Source organism: Scyliorhinus torazame, chromosome 23, assembly GCF_047496885.1.
Source record: "Scyliorhinus torazame isolate Kashiwa2021f chromosome 23, sScyTor2.1, whole genome shotgun sequence".
NCBI classification, from domain to species: Eukaryota; Metazoa; Chordata; class Chondrichthyes; order Carcharhiniformes; family Scyliorhinidae; genus Scyliorhinus; species Scyliorhinus torazame.
Window position 1 is genome coordinate 38,795,887 of NC_092729.1, and position 17,714 is coordinate 38,813,600.

General features: G+C 65.2%; 1 protein-coding gene across 1 annotated transcript in view; it reads left to right on the top strand.

The window, feature by feature from the left end:
- The first annotated feature begins 1,297 nt into the window (after positions 1 to 1,297).
- Positions 1,298 to 17,714, top strand: part of tsen34 (TSEN34 tRNA splicing endonuclease subunit) — a 74,228-nt gene continuing 57,811 nt past the window's right edge. The window contains exons 1-2 of the mRNA XM_072489124.1: positions 1,298 to 1,450; positions 3,573 to 3,986. Coding sequence (XP_072345225.1) covers positions 3,584 to 3,986 — 403 coding nt within the window. The 5' untranslated portion in view covers positions 1,298 to 1,450; positions 3,573 to 3,583. The remainder of the gene's footprint in view (positions 1,451 to 3,572; positions 3,987 to 17,714) is intronic.

Sequence of the window (17,714 nt, forward strand, 5' to 3'; positions counted from 1 at the left end):
CCCCCCTCCCCCAACTCAACTCCCCCCTCCCCCCTACTCCCAACTCTACTCCCCCTCCCCAACTCTACTCCCCTCCCAACTCTACTCCCCCCTCCCCCAACTCTACTCCCCCCTCCCCCAACTCTACTCCCCCTCCCCCAACTCTACTCCCCCTCCCCCAACTCTACTCCCCCTCCCCAACTCACTCCCCCCTCCCCCAACTCTACTCCCCCCCTCCCCCAACTCTACTCCCCCCTCCCCAACTCTACTCCCCCACTCCCAACTCTACTCCCCCCTCCCCCAACTCTACTCCCCCTCCCCCAACTCTACTCCCCCTCCCCAACTCTACTCCCCCCTCCCCCAACTCTACTCCCCCTCCCCCAACTCTACTCCCCCTCCCCCAACTCTACTCCCCCCTCCCCCAACTCTACTCCCCCCCCCCAACTCTACTCCCCCCTCCCCCAACTCTACTCCCCACTACCCCCTCCCCCAACTCTACTCCCCCCTCCCCCAACTCTACTCCCCCCTCCCCCAACTCTACTCCCCCTCCCCCAACTCTACTCCCCCCTCCCCCAACTCTACTCCCCCTCCCCCAACTCTACTCCCCCCTCCCCCCTCCCCCCAACTCTACTCACCCCCAACTCTACTCCCCCTCCTCACTCTCACATTCCCCCTGACGCTGATTGGCCGCGCGCTGTCCGTCAATCAGACAAGCTTTTGTGACGTTGGTGCCTTCACGCTGCCGGGATTGGTCAGCGCTCTATTGTGACGTGTCGATTCGACGGAGGTGATTGACCCAGCCGCCCCCATGTGGGCCGCGGGATTGGATTGGCCAGCACCCAGCGGAGCCGCGTCGCTGACTGGCCACCCCGTCCGTCAATCAGGGCAGCTTTTGTGACGTTCGTGCCTTGCCGCTGCCGGGATTGCTCAGCGCTCTATTGTGACGTGTTCGATTCTATGTTTGTGATGACCGAGCTTCCCCCACGTGGGCCGCGGGCTCGGATTGGCCAGCACCCAGCGGAGCCGCGTCCGCTGACTGGCCACGCCGTCCGTCAATCAGAGCCACCTTTGTGACGTTCGTGCCTTGCCGCTGGCGGGATTGGTCAGCGCTCTGTTGTGACGTGTTCGATTCCGCCTATGTGATCGACCGAGCTTCCCCCACGTGGGCCGCGGGCCCGGATTGGCCAGCACCCAGCGGGGCCGCGTCGCTGATTGGACGGCGGGCGGGCTCGGGCTGTGATTGGCGGAGACGCGGCTCCGCCTCCCCGGGGCGGGCTGTGATTGGCAGCAGCAGCAGCATGGTGAACTGGCAGGCCCTCGGCAACGTGCCCTTCCTCCTCTACCTGCTGGCCGCCAAGACCCTGCTGCTCTGCCTGGCCTTCGCCGGCGCCAAGCACTACCAGAGGCGGCGGCTGGAGGCGCGGATGCAGCGGGAGCGGGCCCAGGCCGCGGGCAAGAAGGAGCAGTAGAGGTGAGGGGGCAGTGGGGCGGTTGATTGACAGCGGCGCCGCCCAATCACAGGCCGCTCCCGCCTGGATGGACAGCCCGCACGGCCAATCAGCGGCGGCGTCCGCGATCAGCGCCCGCCCACCCGGGGCGCTGACCAATGGGCGGCGGCGGGCTGCGTTGATGGACGTGCGGGCTAACCAATGGCGGAGGATGGTGTGTGACGGCGACAATGGGGAGCGCCGAGTGCGGGTGGGGGCGGCCCGATGACGTAATCTGCTATTGTGACGTGCGGATCGGAGTGGCTGCAGCATTGAAGGGTGGCCGGGCGCGGGGCTGACGTGACGGCTGTGGGCGTGGCTCAGTGACAGCGCTCGGGGTTGTGGAGCTGAGGGTGCCGGGTTCGAGGCCCGGCCCCGGAGGAGAGGGAGGTGGGAGTGCAGCAGGAGGCCCATTGAGGCCGCCCACTCCCTCTGAAGGGTGGCCAGAGGGAGGAGCGGGTGGAGTGAAGGAGGAGGGGAGAGGAGGGGGCCCCGTCCCTCCGTCTCTTCCCCCCCACTCCCTCCGTCTCTTACTCCCTCCCTCCTCCATCTCCCTCCCCCCGTCCCTCCGTCTCTTCCCCACTCCCTCCTCCGTCCCTCCGTCTCTTCCCCACTCCCTCCCTCCGTCTCTTCCCCACTCCCTCCCTCCCCCATCCCTCCGTCTCTTCCCCACTCCCTCCTCCGTCCCTCCGTCTCTTCCCCACTCCCTCCCTCCGTCTCTTCCCCACTCCCTCCCTCCCCCATCCCTCCGTCTCTTCCCCACTCCGTCCCTCCGTCTCTTCCCCACTCCCTCCCTCCCCCATCCCTCCGTCTCTTCCCCACTCCGTCCCTCCGTCTCTTCCCCACTCCCTCCCCCATCCCTCCGTCTCTTCCCCCTCCATCCCCCATCCCTCCGTCTCTTCCCCACTCCGTCCCTCCGTCTCTTCCCCACTCCCTCCCTCCCCCATCCCTCCGTCTCTTCCCCACTCCCTCCCATCCCTCCGTCTCTTCCCCACTCCCTCCCCCCTCCGTCTCTTCCCCCCTCCCTCCCCCATCCCTCCGTCTCTTCCCCACTCCCTCCCCCCTCCGTCTCTTCCCCACTCCCTCCCCCATCCCTCCGTCTCTTCCCCACTCCCTCCCATCCCTCCGTCTCTTCCCCACTCCGTCACCCGTCTCTTCCCCACTCCCTCCCCCATCCCTCCGTCTCTTCCCCACTCCGTCCCTCCGTCTCTTCCCCACTCCCTCCCTCCCCCATCCCTCCGTCTCTTCCCCACTCCCTCCCATCCCTCCGTCTCTTCCCCACTCCCTCCCCCCTCCGTCTCTTCCCCACTCCCTCCCCCCTCCGTCTCTTCCCCACTCCCTCCCCCCTCCGTCTCTTCCCCACTCCCTCCCTCCCCCATCCCTCCGTCTCTTCCCTACTCCCTCCCATCCCTCCGTCTCTTCCCCACTCCCTCCCCCCTCCGTCTCTTCCTCCCTCCTCCATCTCCCTCCCCCATCCCTCCGTCTCTTCCCCACTCCGTCCCTCCGTCTCTTCCCCACTCCCTCCCTCCCCCATCCCTCCGTCTCTTCCCCACTCCCTCCCCCCTCCGTCTCTTCCCCCCTCCCTCCCCCCTCCGTCTCTTCCTCCCTCCTCCATCTCCCTCCCCCATCCCTCCGTCTCTTCCCCACTCCGTCCCTCCGTCTCTTCCCCACTCCCTCCTCAGTCTCTCCCTCCCCGTGCCCCTCGGTCTCTCCGTCCCTCCGTCTCTTCCCCACTCTCTCCCTCGGTCCCTCCCTTCCCCGTCCCTCTGTCTCCTCCTCTCTCCCTTCCCCACTCCCTCCCTCCTCCATCTCCCTCGGTCCCTCCCTCCTCCATCTCGGGGATCAGACCCTCTTCTCTGTCGCAGGGTGAGCTTTTTAAAACGCCCTTCGGCCCGTCGAGCACACACTCTCCCCCAATCCCGTTTTTCCAGCCTTTTGTGGCCTGGGAAGGAGAGGAGTAAATGGAGGGAGTGAAGGTGGGAAATGGGGGAGAAGTGAGAGTTTGGGGTGTGGGAATGGAGATCCCGGGGCGGAGAGAGTCTGCCGGGCGTGTTGGCGACTCTGAACGGCCCTCTAATTGTCCGCCGGCTCTTTCTTTCGTTCCAGGGCTGAGGGCCATGATCCTCATCCACGTGGCGGAGGGCCAAGCTCTGGTCTGGAGCGCCGAGGAGGCGCGGGAGCTCCGGGAGCGGCACGGGCTTTGCGGCACCCCGGTGGGCTCGCTGGCCCGGCAGCCCCGGCAGAACGGTCGCCTCGGGCTCCCCCTGCGCCTGCTGCCCGAGGAGGCTACCCTGCTGGCCGAGAGGGGGCTGGCACTGCTCGTCAAGGCCCGGGGCCGAGGGGGAGCGGGCCCTGGCCCGAGCGAGGAGGAGCAGGGAAACGGACAGCTCCTCGAGCGGCTGCACGCTGACCAACGCGCGCTGGCCCTGGAGGAGAAGAGGGCCTTGCTGGAGGGGCTCTCGGAGCACATCAAGCAGGGCCGGCAGATGAAGAGAGGCAGGAGACGTCAGCCAGGCGCGGGTGAGAGAGCGGCGGGGGGGGGTGGGGCACAGAGAATCGAAACTGCGAACAGTGACGAGTTTCCGCAAGGGCAGGATTGAAAGGCACCAATGTTAGTCCCGGTCTCCGTATCCCTCGGTCAGACCCACACTCGGGGCACCGTGCACAGTCCCGGTCTCCCTATCCCTCGGTCAGACCCACACTCAGAGCACCGTGCACAGTCCCGGTCTCCGTATCCCTCGGTCAGACCCACACTCGGGGCACCGTGCACAGTCCCGGTCTCCGTATCCCTCGGTCAGACCCACACTCGGAGCACCGTGCACAGTCCCGGTCTCCGTATCCCTCGGTCAGACCCACACTCGGAGCACCGTGCACAGTCCCGGTCTCCCTATCCCTCGGTCAGACCCACACTCAGAGCACCGTGCACTGTCCCGGTCTCCGTGTCCCTCGGTTAGACCCACACTCGGAGCACCGTGCACAGTCCCGGTCTCCGTATCCCTCGGTCAGACCCACTCTCGGAGCACCGTGCACAGTCCCGGTCTCCGTATCCCTCGGTCAGACCCACACTCGGAGCACCGTGCACAGTCCCGGTCTCCGTATCCCTCGGTCAGACCCACACTCGGAGCACCGTGCACAGTCCCGGTCTCCGTATCCCTCGGTCAGACCCACACTCGGAGCACCGTGTACAGTCCCGGTCTCCGTATCTCTCGGTCAGACCCACACTCGGAGCACCATGCACAGTCCCGGTCTCCGTATCCCTCGGTTAGACCCACACTCGGAGCACCGTGCACAGTCCCGGTCTCCGTATCTCTCAGTCAGACCCACACTCGGAGCACCATGCACAGTCCCGGTCTCCGTATCCCTCGGTTAGACCCACACTCGGAGCACCGTGCACAGTCCCGGTCTCCGTATCCCTCGGTTAGACCCACACTCGGTGCACCGTGCACAGTCCCGGTCTCCGTATCCCTCGGTTAGACCCACACTCGGAGCACCGTGTACAGTCCCGGTCTCCGTATCCCTCGGTTAGACCCACACTCGGAGCACCATGCACAGTCCCGGTCTCCGTATCCCTCGGTTAGACCCACACTCGGAGCCCCGTGCACAGTTCCGGTCTCCCTATCCCTCGGTCAGACACACACTCGGAGCACCGTGCACAGTCCCGGTCTCCATATCCCTCGGTCAGACCCACACTCGGAGCACCGTGCACAGTCCCGGTCTCGGTATCCCTCGGTTAGACCCACACTCGGAGCACCGTGCACAGTCCCAGTCACTGTATCCCTCGGTTAGACCCACACTCGGAGCACCGTGCACAGACCCGGTCTCCGTATCCCTCGGTCAGACCCACACTCGGAGCACCGTGCACAGTCCCGGTCTCCGTATCTCTCGGTCAGACCCACACTCGGAGCACCGTGCACAGTCCCGGTCTCCGTATCCCTCGGTCAGACCCACACTCGGAGCACCGTGCACAGTCCCGGTCTCTGTATCCCTCGGTCAGACCCACACTCGGAGCACCGTGCACAGTCCCGGTCTCCGTATCCCTCGGTCAGACCCACACTCGGAGCACCGTGCACAGTCCCGGTCTCCGTATCCCTCGGTCAGACACACACTCGGAGCACCGTGCACAGTCCCGGTCTCCGTATCCCTCGGTCAGACCCACACTCGGAGCACCGTGCACAGTCCCGGTCTCTGTATCCCTCGGTCAGACCCACACTCGGAGCACCGTGCACAGTCCCGGTCTCCGTATCCCTCGGTCAGACCCACACTCGGAGCACCGTGCACAGTCCCGGTCTCCGTATCCCTCGGTCAGACCCACACTCGGAGCACCGTGCACAGTCCCGGTCTCCGTATCCCTCGGTCAGACCCACACTCGGAGCACCGTGCACAGTCCCGGTCTCCGTATCCCTCGGTCAGACCCACAATCGGAGCACCGTGCACAGTCACGGTCTCCGTACCCCTCGGTCAGACCCACACTCGGAGCACCGTGCACAGTCCCGGTCTCCGTATCCCTCGGTTAGACCCACACTCTGAGCACCGTGCACAGTCCCGGTCTCCGTATCCCTCGGTCAGACCCACACTTGGAGCACCGTGCACAGTCCCGGTCTCCGTATCCCTCGGTTAGACCCACACTCGGAGCACCGTGCACAGTCCCGGTCTCCGTATCCCTCGGTCAGACCCACACTGGGAGCACCGTGCACAGTCCCGGTCTCTGTATCCCTCGGTCAGACCCACACTCGGCGCACCGTGCACAGTCCCGGTCTCCGTATCCCTCGGTTAGACCCACACTCGGAGCACCGTGCACAGTCCCGGTCTCCGTATCCCTCGGTCAGACCCACACTCGGAGCACCGTGCACAGTCCCGGTCTCTGTATGCCTCGGTCAGACCCACACTCGGAGCACCGTGCAAAGTCCCGGTCTCCGTGTCCCTCGGTCAGACCCACACCCGGAGCACCGTGCACAGTCCCGGTCTCCGTGTCCCTCGGTCAGACCCACACTCGGAGCATCGTGCACAGTCCCGGTCTCCGTATCCCTCGGTCAGGCCCACACTGGGAGCACCGTGCACAGTCCCGGTCTCCGTATCCCTCGGTCAGACCCACACTCGGAGCACCGTGCACAGTCCCGGTCTCCGTATCCCTCGGTTAGACCCACACTCGGAGCACCGTGCACAGTCCCGGTCTCCGTATCCCTCGGTCAGACCCACACTGGGAGCACCGTGCACAGTCCCGGTCTCTGTATCCCTCGGTCAGACCCACACTCGGCGCACCGTGCACAGTCCCGGTCTCCGTATCCCTCGGTTAGACCCACACTCGGAGCACCGTGCACAGTCCCGGTCTCCGTATCCCTCGGTCAGACCCACACTCGGAGCACCGTGCACAGTCCCGGTCTCTGTATCCCTCGGTCAGACCCACACTCGGAGCACCGTGCAAAGTCCCGGTCTCCGTGTCCCTCGGTCAGACCCACACCCGGAGCACCGTGCACAGTCCCGGTCTCCGTGTCCCTCGGTCAGACCCACACTCGGAGCACCGTGCACAGTCCCGGTCTCCGTATCCCTCGGTTAGACCCACACTCGGAGCACCGTGCACATCCCGGTCCCCGTATCCCTCGTCAGACCCACACTCGGAGCACCGTGCACAGTCCCGGTCTCCGTATCCCTCGGTTAGACCCACACTCGGAGCACCGTGCACAGTCCCGGTCTCCGTATCCCTCGGTCAGACCCACACTCGGAGCACCGTGCACAGTCCCGGTCTCCGTATCCCTCGGTCAGACCCACACTCGGAGCACCGTGCACAGTCCCGGTCTCCCTATCCCTCTGTTAGATCCACACTCGGAGCACCGTGCACAATTCCGGTCTCCGTATCCCTCGGTCAGACCCACACTCGGAGCACCGTGCACAGTCCCGGTCTCCGTATCCCTCGGTCAGACCCACACTCGGAGCACCGTGCACAGTCCCGGTCTCCGTATCCCTCAGTCAGACCCACTCTCGGAGCACCGTGCACAGTCCCGGTCTCCCTATCCCTCTGTTAGATCCACACTTGGAGCACCGTGCACAGTCCCGGTCTCCGTATCCCTCGGTTAGACCCACACTCGGAGCACCGTGCACAGTCCCGGTCTCCGTATCCCTCGGTCAGACCCACACTCGGAGCACCGTGCACAGTCCCGGTCTCCGTATCCCTCGGTTAGACCCACACTCGGAGCACCGTGCACAGTCCCGGTCTCCGTATCCCTCGGTCAGACCCACACTCGGGAGCACCGTGCACAGTCCCGGTCTCCGTATCCCTCGGTCAGACCCACACTCGGAGCACCGTGCACAGTCCCGGTCTCCGTATCCCTCGGTCAGACCCACACTCGGAGCACCGTGCACAGTCCCGGTCTCCGTGTCCCTCGGTCAGACTGACACTCGGAGCACCGTGCACAGTCCCGGTCTCCGTATCCCTCGGTCAGACCCACACTCGGAGCACCGTGCACAGTCCCGGTCTCCGTATCCCTCGGTCAGACCCACACTCGGAGCACCGTGCACAGTCCCGGTCTCCGTATCCCTCGGTCAGACCCACACTCGGAGCACCGTGCACAGTCCCGGTCTCTGTATCCCTCGGTCAGACCCACACTCGGAGCACCGTGCACAGTCCCGGTCTCCGTATCCCTCGGTCAGACCCATACACGGAGCACCGTGCACAGTCCCGGTCTCCGTACCCCTCTGTTAGACCCACACTCGGAGCACCGTGCACAGTCCCGGTCTCCCTATCTCTCAATCAGACCCACACTCGGAGCACCGTGCACAGTCCCGGTCTCCCTATCTCTCAATCAGACCCACACTCGGAGCACCGTGCACAGTCCCGGTCTCCGTATCCCTCGGTCAGACCCATACACGGAGCACCGTGCACAGTCCCGGTCTCCGTACCCCTCGGTTAGACCCACACTCGGAGCACCGTGCACAGTCCCGGTCTCCGTGTCCCTCGGTCAGACCCACACTCGGAGCACCGTGCACAGTCCCGGTCTCCGTGTCCCTCGGTCAGACCCACACTCGGAACACCGTGCACAGTCCTGGTCTCCGTATCCCTCGGTTAGACCCACACTCGGAGCACCGTGCTCAGTCCCGGTCTCCGTATCCCTCGGTCAGACCCACACTCGGAGCACTGTGCAGAGTCCCGGTCTCCGTAACCCTCGGTTAGACCCACACTCGGAGCACCGTGCACAGTCACGGTCTCTGTATCCCTCGGTTAGACCCACACTCGGAGCACCGTGCACAGTCCCGGTCTCCGTATCCCTCGGTTAGATCCACATTCGGAACACCGTGCGCTGTCCCGATCTCCGTATCCCTCGGTGAGACCCACACTCGGAGCACCGTGCACAGTCCCGGTCTCCGTGTCCCTCGGTCAGACCCACACTCGGAGCACCGTGCACAGTCCCGGTCTCTGTGTCCCTTGGTCAGGCCCACACTTGGAGCACCGTGCACAGTCCCGGTCTCCGTATCCCTCGGTCAGACCCACACTCGGAGCACCGTGCACAGTCCCGGTCTCCGTATCCCTCGGTCAGAGCCACACTCGGAGCACCGTGCACAGTCCCGGTCTCCGTATCCCTCGGTCAGACCCACACTCGGAGCACCGTGCACAGTCCCGGTCTCCCTGTCCCTCGGTCAGACCCACACTCGGAGCACTGTGCACAGTTCCGGTCTCCCTATCCCTCGGTTAGACCCACACTCGGAGCACCGTGCACAGTCCCGGTCTCCGTGTCCCTCGGTTAGACCCACACTCGGAGCACCGTGCACAGTTCCGGTCTCCCTATCCCTCGGTTAGACCCACACTCGGAGCACCGTGCACAGTCCCGGTCTCCGTGTCCCTCGGTCAGACCCACACTCGGAGCACCGTGCACATCCCGGTCCCCGTATCCCTCGGTTAGACCCACACTCGGAGCACCGTGCACAGTCCCGGTCTCCGTATCCCTCGGTCAGACCCACACTCGGAGCACCGTGCACAGTCCCGGTCTCTGTATCCCTCGGTCAGACCCACACTCGGAGCACCGTGCACAGTCCCGGTCTCCGTGACCCTCGGTCAGACCCGCACTCGGAGCACCGCGCCCAGTCCCGGTCTCCGTATCCCTCGGGTAGACCCACACTCGGAGCACCGTGCACAGTCCCGGTCTCCGTGTCCCTCGGTCAGACCCACACTCGGAGCACCGTGCACAGTCCCGGTCTCCGTATTCCTTCGTTAGACCCACACTCGGAGCACCGTGCACAGTCCCGGTCTCCGTATCCCTCGGTCAGACCCACACTCGGATCACCGTGCACAGTCCCGGTCTCCGTATCCCTCGGTTAGACCCACACTCGGAGCACCGTGCACAGTCCCGGTCTCCGTATCCCTCGGTCAGACCCACACTCTGAGCACCGTGCGCAGTCCCGGTCTCCGTATCCCTCGGTCAGACCCACACTCGGAGCACCGTGCACAGTCCCGGTCTCTGTGTCCCTTGGTCAGGCCCACACTCGGAGCGCCGTGCACAGTCCCGGTCTCCGTATCCCTCAGTCAGACCCACACTCGGAGCACCGTCCACAGTCCCGGTCTCCGTATCCCTCGGTCAGACCCACACTCGGAGCACCGTGCACAGTCCCGGTCTCCGTATCCCTCGGTCAGAGCCACACTCGGAGCACCGTCCACAGTCCCGGTCTCCGTATCCCTCGGTCAGACCCACACTCGGAGCACCGTGCACAGTCCCGGTCTCCGTATCCCTCGGTCAGACCCACACTCGGAGCACTGTGCACAGTTCCGGTCTCCCTATCCCTCGGTTAGACCCACACTCGGAGCACCGTGCACAGTCCCGGTCTCCGTATCCCTCGGTCAGACCCACACTCGGAGCACCGTGCACAGTCCCGGTCTCCGTATCTCTCGGTTAGACCCACACTCGGAGCACCGTGCACAGTCCCGGTCTCCGTATCCCTCGGTCAGACCCACACTCGGAGCACCGTGCACAGTCCCGGTCTCTGTGTCCCTTGGTCAGGCCCACACTCGGAGCGCCGTGCACAGTCCCGGTCTCCGTATCCCTCGGTCAGACCCACACTCGGAGCACCGTGCACAGTCCCGGTCTCCGTATCCCCCGGTCAGACCCACACTCGGAGCACTGTGCACAGTCCCGGTCACCGTGTCCCTCGGTTAGACCCACACTCGGAGCACCGTGCACAGTCCCGGTCTCCGTATCCCTCGGTTAGACCCACAGTCGGAGCACCGTGCACAGTCCCGGTCTCCGTGTCCCTCGGTTAGACCCACACTCGGAGCACCGTGCACAGTCCCGGTCTCCGTATCCCTCGGTCAGACCACACTCGGAGCACCGTGCACAGTCCCGGTCTCCGTGTCCCTCGGTCAGACCCACACTCGGAGCACCGTGCACAGTCCCCGTCTCCGTGACCCTCGGTCAGACCCGCACTCGGAGCACCGCGCCCAGTCCCGGTCTCCGTATCCCTCGGTCAGACCCACACTCGGAGCACCGTGCACAGTCCCGGTCTCCGTACCCGTCGGTTAGACCCACACTCGGAGCACTGTGCACCGTCCCGGTCTCCGTATACCTCGGTCAGACCCACACTCTGAGCACCGTGCGCAGTCCCGGACTCCCTATCCCTCGGTCAGACCCACACACGGAGCACCGTGCACAGTCCCGGACTCCCTATCCCTCGGTCAGACCCACACACGGAGCACCGTGCACAGTCCCGGTCTCCGTATCCCTCGGTCAGACCCACACTCGGAGCACCGTGCACAGTCCCGGTCTCCGTACCCCTCGGTTAGACCCACACTCGGAGCACCGTGCACAGTCCTGGTCTCCGTATCCCTCGGTTAGACCCACACTCGGAGCACCGTGCTCAGTCCCGGTCTCCGTATCCCTCGGTCAGACCCACACTCGGAGCACTGTGCAGAGTCCCGGTCTCCGTAACCCTCGGTTAGACCCACACTCGGAGCACCGTGCACAGTCACGGTCTCTGTATCCCTCGGTTAGACCCACACTCGGAGCACCGTGCACAGTCCCGGTCTCCGTATCCCTCGGTCAGACCCACACTCGGAGCACCGTGCACAGTCCCGGTCTCCGTATCCCTCGGTTAGATCCACATTCGGAACACCGTGCGCTGTCCCGATCTCCGTATCCCTCGGTGAGACCCACACTCGGAGCACCGTGCACAGTCCCGGTCTCCGTGTCCCTCGGTCAGACCCACACTCGGAGCACCGTGCACAGTCCCGGTCTCTGTGTCCCTTGGTCAGGCCCACACTTGGAGCACCGTGCACAGTCCCGGTCTCCGTATCCCTCGGTCAGACCCACACTCGGAGCACCGTGCACAGTCCCGGTCTCCGTATCCCTCGGTCAGAGCCACACTCGGAGCACCGTGCACAGTCCCGGTCTCCGTATCCCTCGGTCAGACCCACACTCGGAGCACCGTGCACAGTCCCGGTCTCCCTGTCCCTCGGTCAGACCCACACTCGGAGCACTGTGCACAGTTCCGGTCTCCCTATCCCTCGGTTAGACCCACACTCGGAGCACCGTGCACAGTCCCGGTCTCCGTGTCCCTCGGTTAGACCCACACTCGGAGCACCGTGCACAGTCCCGGTCTCCCTGTCCCTCGGTCAGACCCACACTCGGAGCACTGTGCACAGTTCCGGTCTCCCTATCCCTCGGTTAGACCCACACTCGGAGCACCGTGCACAGTCCCGGTCTCCGTGTCCCTCGGTCAGACCCACACTCGGAGCACCGTGCACATCCCGGTCCCCGTATCCCTCGGTTAGACCCACACTCGGAGCACCGTGCACAGTCCCGGTCTCCGTATCCCTCGGTCAGACCCACACTCGGAGCACCGTGCACAGTCCCGGTCTCTGTATCCCTCGGTCAGACCCACACTCGGAGCACCGTGCACAGTCCCGGTCTCCGTGACCCTCGGTCAGACCCGCACTCGGAGCACCGCGCCCAGTCCCGGTCTCCGTATCCCTCGGGTAGACCCACACTCGGAGCACCGTGCACAGTCCCGGTCTCCGTGTCCCTCGGTCAGACCCACACTCGGAGCACCGTGCACAGTCCCGGTCTCCGTATTCCTTCGTTAGACCCACACTCGGAGCACCGTGCACAGTCCCGGTCTCCGTATCCCTCGGTCAGACCCACACTCGGATCACCGTGCACAGTCCCGGTCTCCGTATCCCTCGGTTAGTCCCACACTCGGAGCACCGTGCACAGTCCCGGTCTCCGTATCCCTCGGTCAGACCCACACTCTGAGCACCGTGCGCAGTCCCGGTCTCCGTATCCCTCGGTCAGACCCACACTCGGAGCACCGTGCACAGTCCCGGTCTCTGTGTCCCTTGGTCAGGCCCACACTCGGAGCGCCGTGCACAGTCCCGGTCTCCGTATCCCTCAGTCAGACCCACACTCGGAGCACCGTCCACAGTCCCGGTCTCCGTATCCCTCGGTCAGACCCACACTCGGAGCACCGTGCACAGTCCCGGTCTCCGTATCCCTCGGTCAGAGCCACACTCGGAGCACCGTCCACAGTCCCGGTCTCCGTATCCCTCGGTCAGACCCACACTCGGAGCACCGTCCACAGTCCCGGTCTCCGTATCCCTCGGTCAGACCCACACTCGGAGCACCGTGCACAGTCCCGGTCTCCGTATCCCTCGGTCAGACCCACACTCGGAGCACTGTGCACAGTTCCGGTCTCCCTATCCCTCGGTTAGACCCACACTCGGAGCACCGTGCACAGTCCCGGTCTCCGTATCCCTCGGTCAGACCCACACTCGGAGCACCGTGCACAGTCCCGGTCTCCGTATCTCTCGGTTAGACCCACACTCGGAGCACCGTGCACAGTCCCGGTCTCCGTATCCCTCGGTCAGACCCACACTCGGAGCACCGTGCACAGTCCCGGTCTCTGTGTCCCTTGGTCAGGCCCACACTCGGAGCGCCGTGCACAGTCCCGGTCTCCGTATCCCTCGGTCAGACCCACACTCGGAGCACCGTGCACAGTCCCGGTCTCCGTATCCCCCGGTCAGACCCACACTCGGAGCACTGTGCACAGTCCCGGTCACCGTGTCCCTCGGTTAGACCCACACTCGGAGCACCGTGCACAGTCCCGGTCTCCGTATCCCTCGGTTAGACCCACAGTCGGAGCACCGTGCACAGTCCCGGTCTCCGTGTCCCTCGGTTAGACCCACACTCGGAGCACCGTGCACAGTCCCGGTCTCCGTATCCCTCGGTCAGACCACACTCGGAGCACCGTGCACAGTCCCGGTCTCCGTGTCCCTCGGTCAGACCCACACTCGGAGCACCGTGCACAGTCCCCGTCTCCGTGACCCTCGGTCAGACCCGCACTCGGAGCACCGCGCCCAGTCCCGGTCTCCGTATCCCTCGGTCAGACCCACACTCGGAGCACCGTGCACAGTCCCGGTCTCCGTACCCGTCGGTTAGACCCACACTCGGAGCACTGTGCACCGTCCCGGTCTCCGTATACCTCGGTCAGACCCACACTCTGAGCACCGTGCGCAGTCCCGGACTCCCTATCCCTCGGTCAGACCCACACACGGAGCACCGTGCACAGTCCCGGACTCCCTATCCCTCGGTCAGACCCACACACGGAGCACCGTGCACAGTCCCGGACTCCCTATCCCTCGGTCAGACCCACACACTGAGCACCGTGCACAGTCCCGGTCTCCGTATCCCTCGGTCAGACCCACACTCGGAGCACCGTGCACAGTCCCGGTCTCCGTATCCCTTGGTCAGACACATACTCGGAGCACCGTGCACAGTCCCGGTCTCCGTATCTCTCGGGCAGACCCACACTCGGAGCACCGTGCACAGTCCCGGTCTCCGTATCCCTCGGTCAGACCCACACTCTGAGCACCGTGCACAGTCCCGGTCTCCGTATCCCTCGGTCAGAGCCACACGGAGCACCGTCCACAGTCCCGGTCTCCGTATCCCTCGGTCAGACCCACACTCGGAGCACCGTGCACAGTCCCGGTCTCCGTATCCCTCGGTCAGACCCACACTCGGAGCACCGTGCACAGTCCCGGTCTCCCTATCCCTCGGTTAGACCCACACTCGGAGCACCGTGCACAGTCCCGGTCTCCGTATCCATCGGTCAGACCCACACTCGGAGCACAGTGCACAGTCCCGGTCTCCGTATCTCTCGGTTAGACCCACACTCGGAGCACCGTGCACAGTCCCGGTCTCCGTATCCCTCGGTCAGACCCACACACTGAGCACCGTGCGCAGTCCCGGTCTCTGTGTCCCTTGGTCAGGCCCACACTCGGAGCACCGTGCACAGTCCCGGTCTCTGTGTCCCTTGGTCAGGCCCACACTCGGAGCGCCGTGCACAGTCCCGGTCTCCGTATCCCTCGGTCAGACCCACACTCGGAGCACCGTGCACAGTCCCGGTCTCCGTATCCCTCGGTCAGAGCCACACTCGGAGCACCGTCCACAGTCCCGGTCTCCGTATCCCTCGGTCAGACCCACACGCGGAGCACCGTGCACAGTCCCGGTCTCCGTATCCCTCGGTCAGACCCACACTCGGAGCACTGTGCACAGTTCCGGTCTCCCTATCCCTCGGTTAGACCCACACTCGGAGCACCGTGCACAGTCCCGGTCTCCGTATCCCTCGGTCAGACCCACACTCGGAGCACCGTGCACAGTCCCGGTCTCCGTATCTCTCGGTTAGACCCACACTCGGAGCACCGTGCACAGTCCCGGTCTCCGTATCCCTCGGTCAGACCCACACTCGGAGCACCGTGCACAGTCCCGGTCTCTGTGTCCCTTGGTCAGGCCCACACTCGGAGCGCCGTGCACAGTCCCGGTCTCCGTATCCCTCGGTCAGACCCACACTCGGAGCACCGTGCACAGTCCCGGTCTCCGTATCCCCCGGTCAGACCCACACTCGGAGCACTGTGCACAGTCCCGGTCACCGTGTCCCTCGGTTAGACCCACACTCGGAGCACCGTGCACAGTCCCGGTCTCCGTATCCCTCGGTTAGACCCACAGTCGGAGCACCGTGCACAGTCCCGGTCTCCGTGTCCCTCGGTTAGACCCACACTCGGAGCACCGTGCACAGTCCCGGTCTCCGTATCCCTCGGTCAGACCCACACTCGGAGCACCGTGCACAGTCCCGTTCTCCGTGTCCCTCGGTCAGACCCACACTCGGAGCACCGTGCACAGTCCCCGTCTCCGTGACCCTCGGTCAGACCCGCACTCGGAGCACCGCGCCCAGTCCCGGTCTCCGTATCCCTCGGTCAGACCCACACTCGGAGCACCGTGCACAGTCCCGGTCTCCGTACCCGTCGGTTAGACCCACACTCGGAGCACTGTGCACCGTCCCGGTCTCCGTATACCTCGGTCAGACCCAAACTCTGAGCACCGTGCGCAGTCCCGGACTCCCTATCCCTCGGTCAGACCCACACACGGAGCACCGTGCACAGTTCCGGACTCCCTATCCCTCGGTCAGACCCACACACGGAGCACCGTGCACAGTCCCGGACTCCCTATCCCTCGGTCACACCCACACACGGAGCACCGTGCACAGTCCCGGTCTCCGTATCCCTCGGTCAGACCCACACTCGGAGCACCGTGCACAGTCCCGGTCTCCGTATCCCTTGGTCAGACACATACTCGGAGCACCGTGCACAGTCCCGGTCTCCGTATCTCTCGGGCAGACCCACACTCGGAGCACCGTGCACAGTCCCGGTCTCTGTATCCCTCGGTCAGACCCACACTCGGAGCACCGTGCACAGTCCCGGTCTCCGTGACCCTCGGTCAGACCCGCACTCGGAGCACCGCGCCCAGTCCCGGTCTCCGTATCCCTCGGGTAGACCCACACTCGGAGCACCGTGCACAGTCCCGGTCTCCGTGTCCCTCGGTCAGACCCACACTCGGAGCACCGTGCACAGTCCCGGTCTCCGTATTCCTTCGTTAGACCCACACTCGGAGCACCGTGCACAGTCCCGGTCTCCGTATCCCTCGGTCAGACCCACACTCGGATCACCGTGCACAGTCCCGGTCTCCGTATCCCTCGGTTAGACCCACACTCGGAGCACCGTGCACAGTCCCGGTCTCCGTATCCCTCGGTCAGACCCACACTCGGAGCACCGTGCGCAGTCCCGGTCTCCGTATCCCTCGGTCAGACCCACACTCGGAGCACCGTGCACAGTCCCGGTCTCTGTGTCCCTTGGTCAGGCCCACACTCGGAGCGCCGTGCACAGTCCCGGTCTCCGTATCCCTCGGTCAGAGCCACACTCGGAGCACCGTCCACAGTCCCGGTCTCCGTATCCCTCGGTCAGACCCACACTCGGAGCACCGTGCACAGTCCCGGTCTCCGTATCCCTCGGTCAGACACACACTCGGAGCACCGTGCACAGTCCCGGTCTCCCTATCCCTCGGTTAGACCCACACTCGGAGCACCGTGCACAGTCCCGGTCTCCGTATCCCTCGGTTAGACCCACACTCGGAGCACCGTCCACAGTCCCGGTCTCCGTATCCCTCGGTCAGACCCACACTCGGAGCACCGTGCACAGTCCCGGTCTCCGTATCCATCGGTCAGACCCACACTCGGAGCACAGTGCACAGTCCCGGTCTCCGTATCTCTCGGTTAGACCCACACTCGGAGCACCGTGCACAGTCCCGGTCTCCGTATCCCTCGGTCAGACCCACACTCGGAGCACCGTGCACAGTCCCGGTCTCTGTGTCCCTTGGTCAGGCCCACACTCGGAGCACCGTGCACAGTCCCGGTCTCCGTATCCCCCGGTCAGACCCACACTCGGAGCACTGTGCACAGTCCCGGTCACCGTGTCCCTCGGTTAGACCCACACTCGGAGCACCGTGCACAGTCCCGGTCTCCGTATCCCTCGGTTAGACCCACAGTCGGAGCACCGTGCACAGTCCCGGTCTCCGTGTCCCTCGGTTAGACCCACACTCGGAGCACCGTGCACAGTCCCGGTCTCCGTATCCCTCGGTCAGACCCACACTCGGAGCACCGTGCACAGTCCCGGTCTCCGTGTCCCTCGGTCAGACCCACACTCGGAGCACCGTGCACAGTCCCCGTCTCCGTGACCCTCGGTCAGACCCGCACTCGGAGCACCGCGCCCAGTCCCGGTCTCCGTATCCCTCGGTCAGACCCACACTCGGAGCACCGTGCACAGTCCCGGTCTCCGTACCCGTCGGTTAGACCCACACTCGGAGCACTGTGCACCGTCCCGGTCTCCGTATACCTCGGTCAGACCCACACTCTGAGCACCGTGCGCAGTCCCGGACTCCCTAT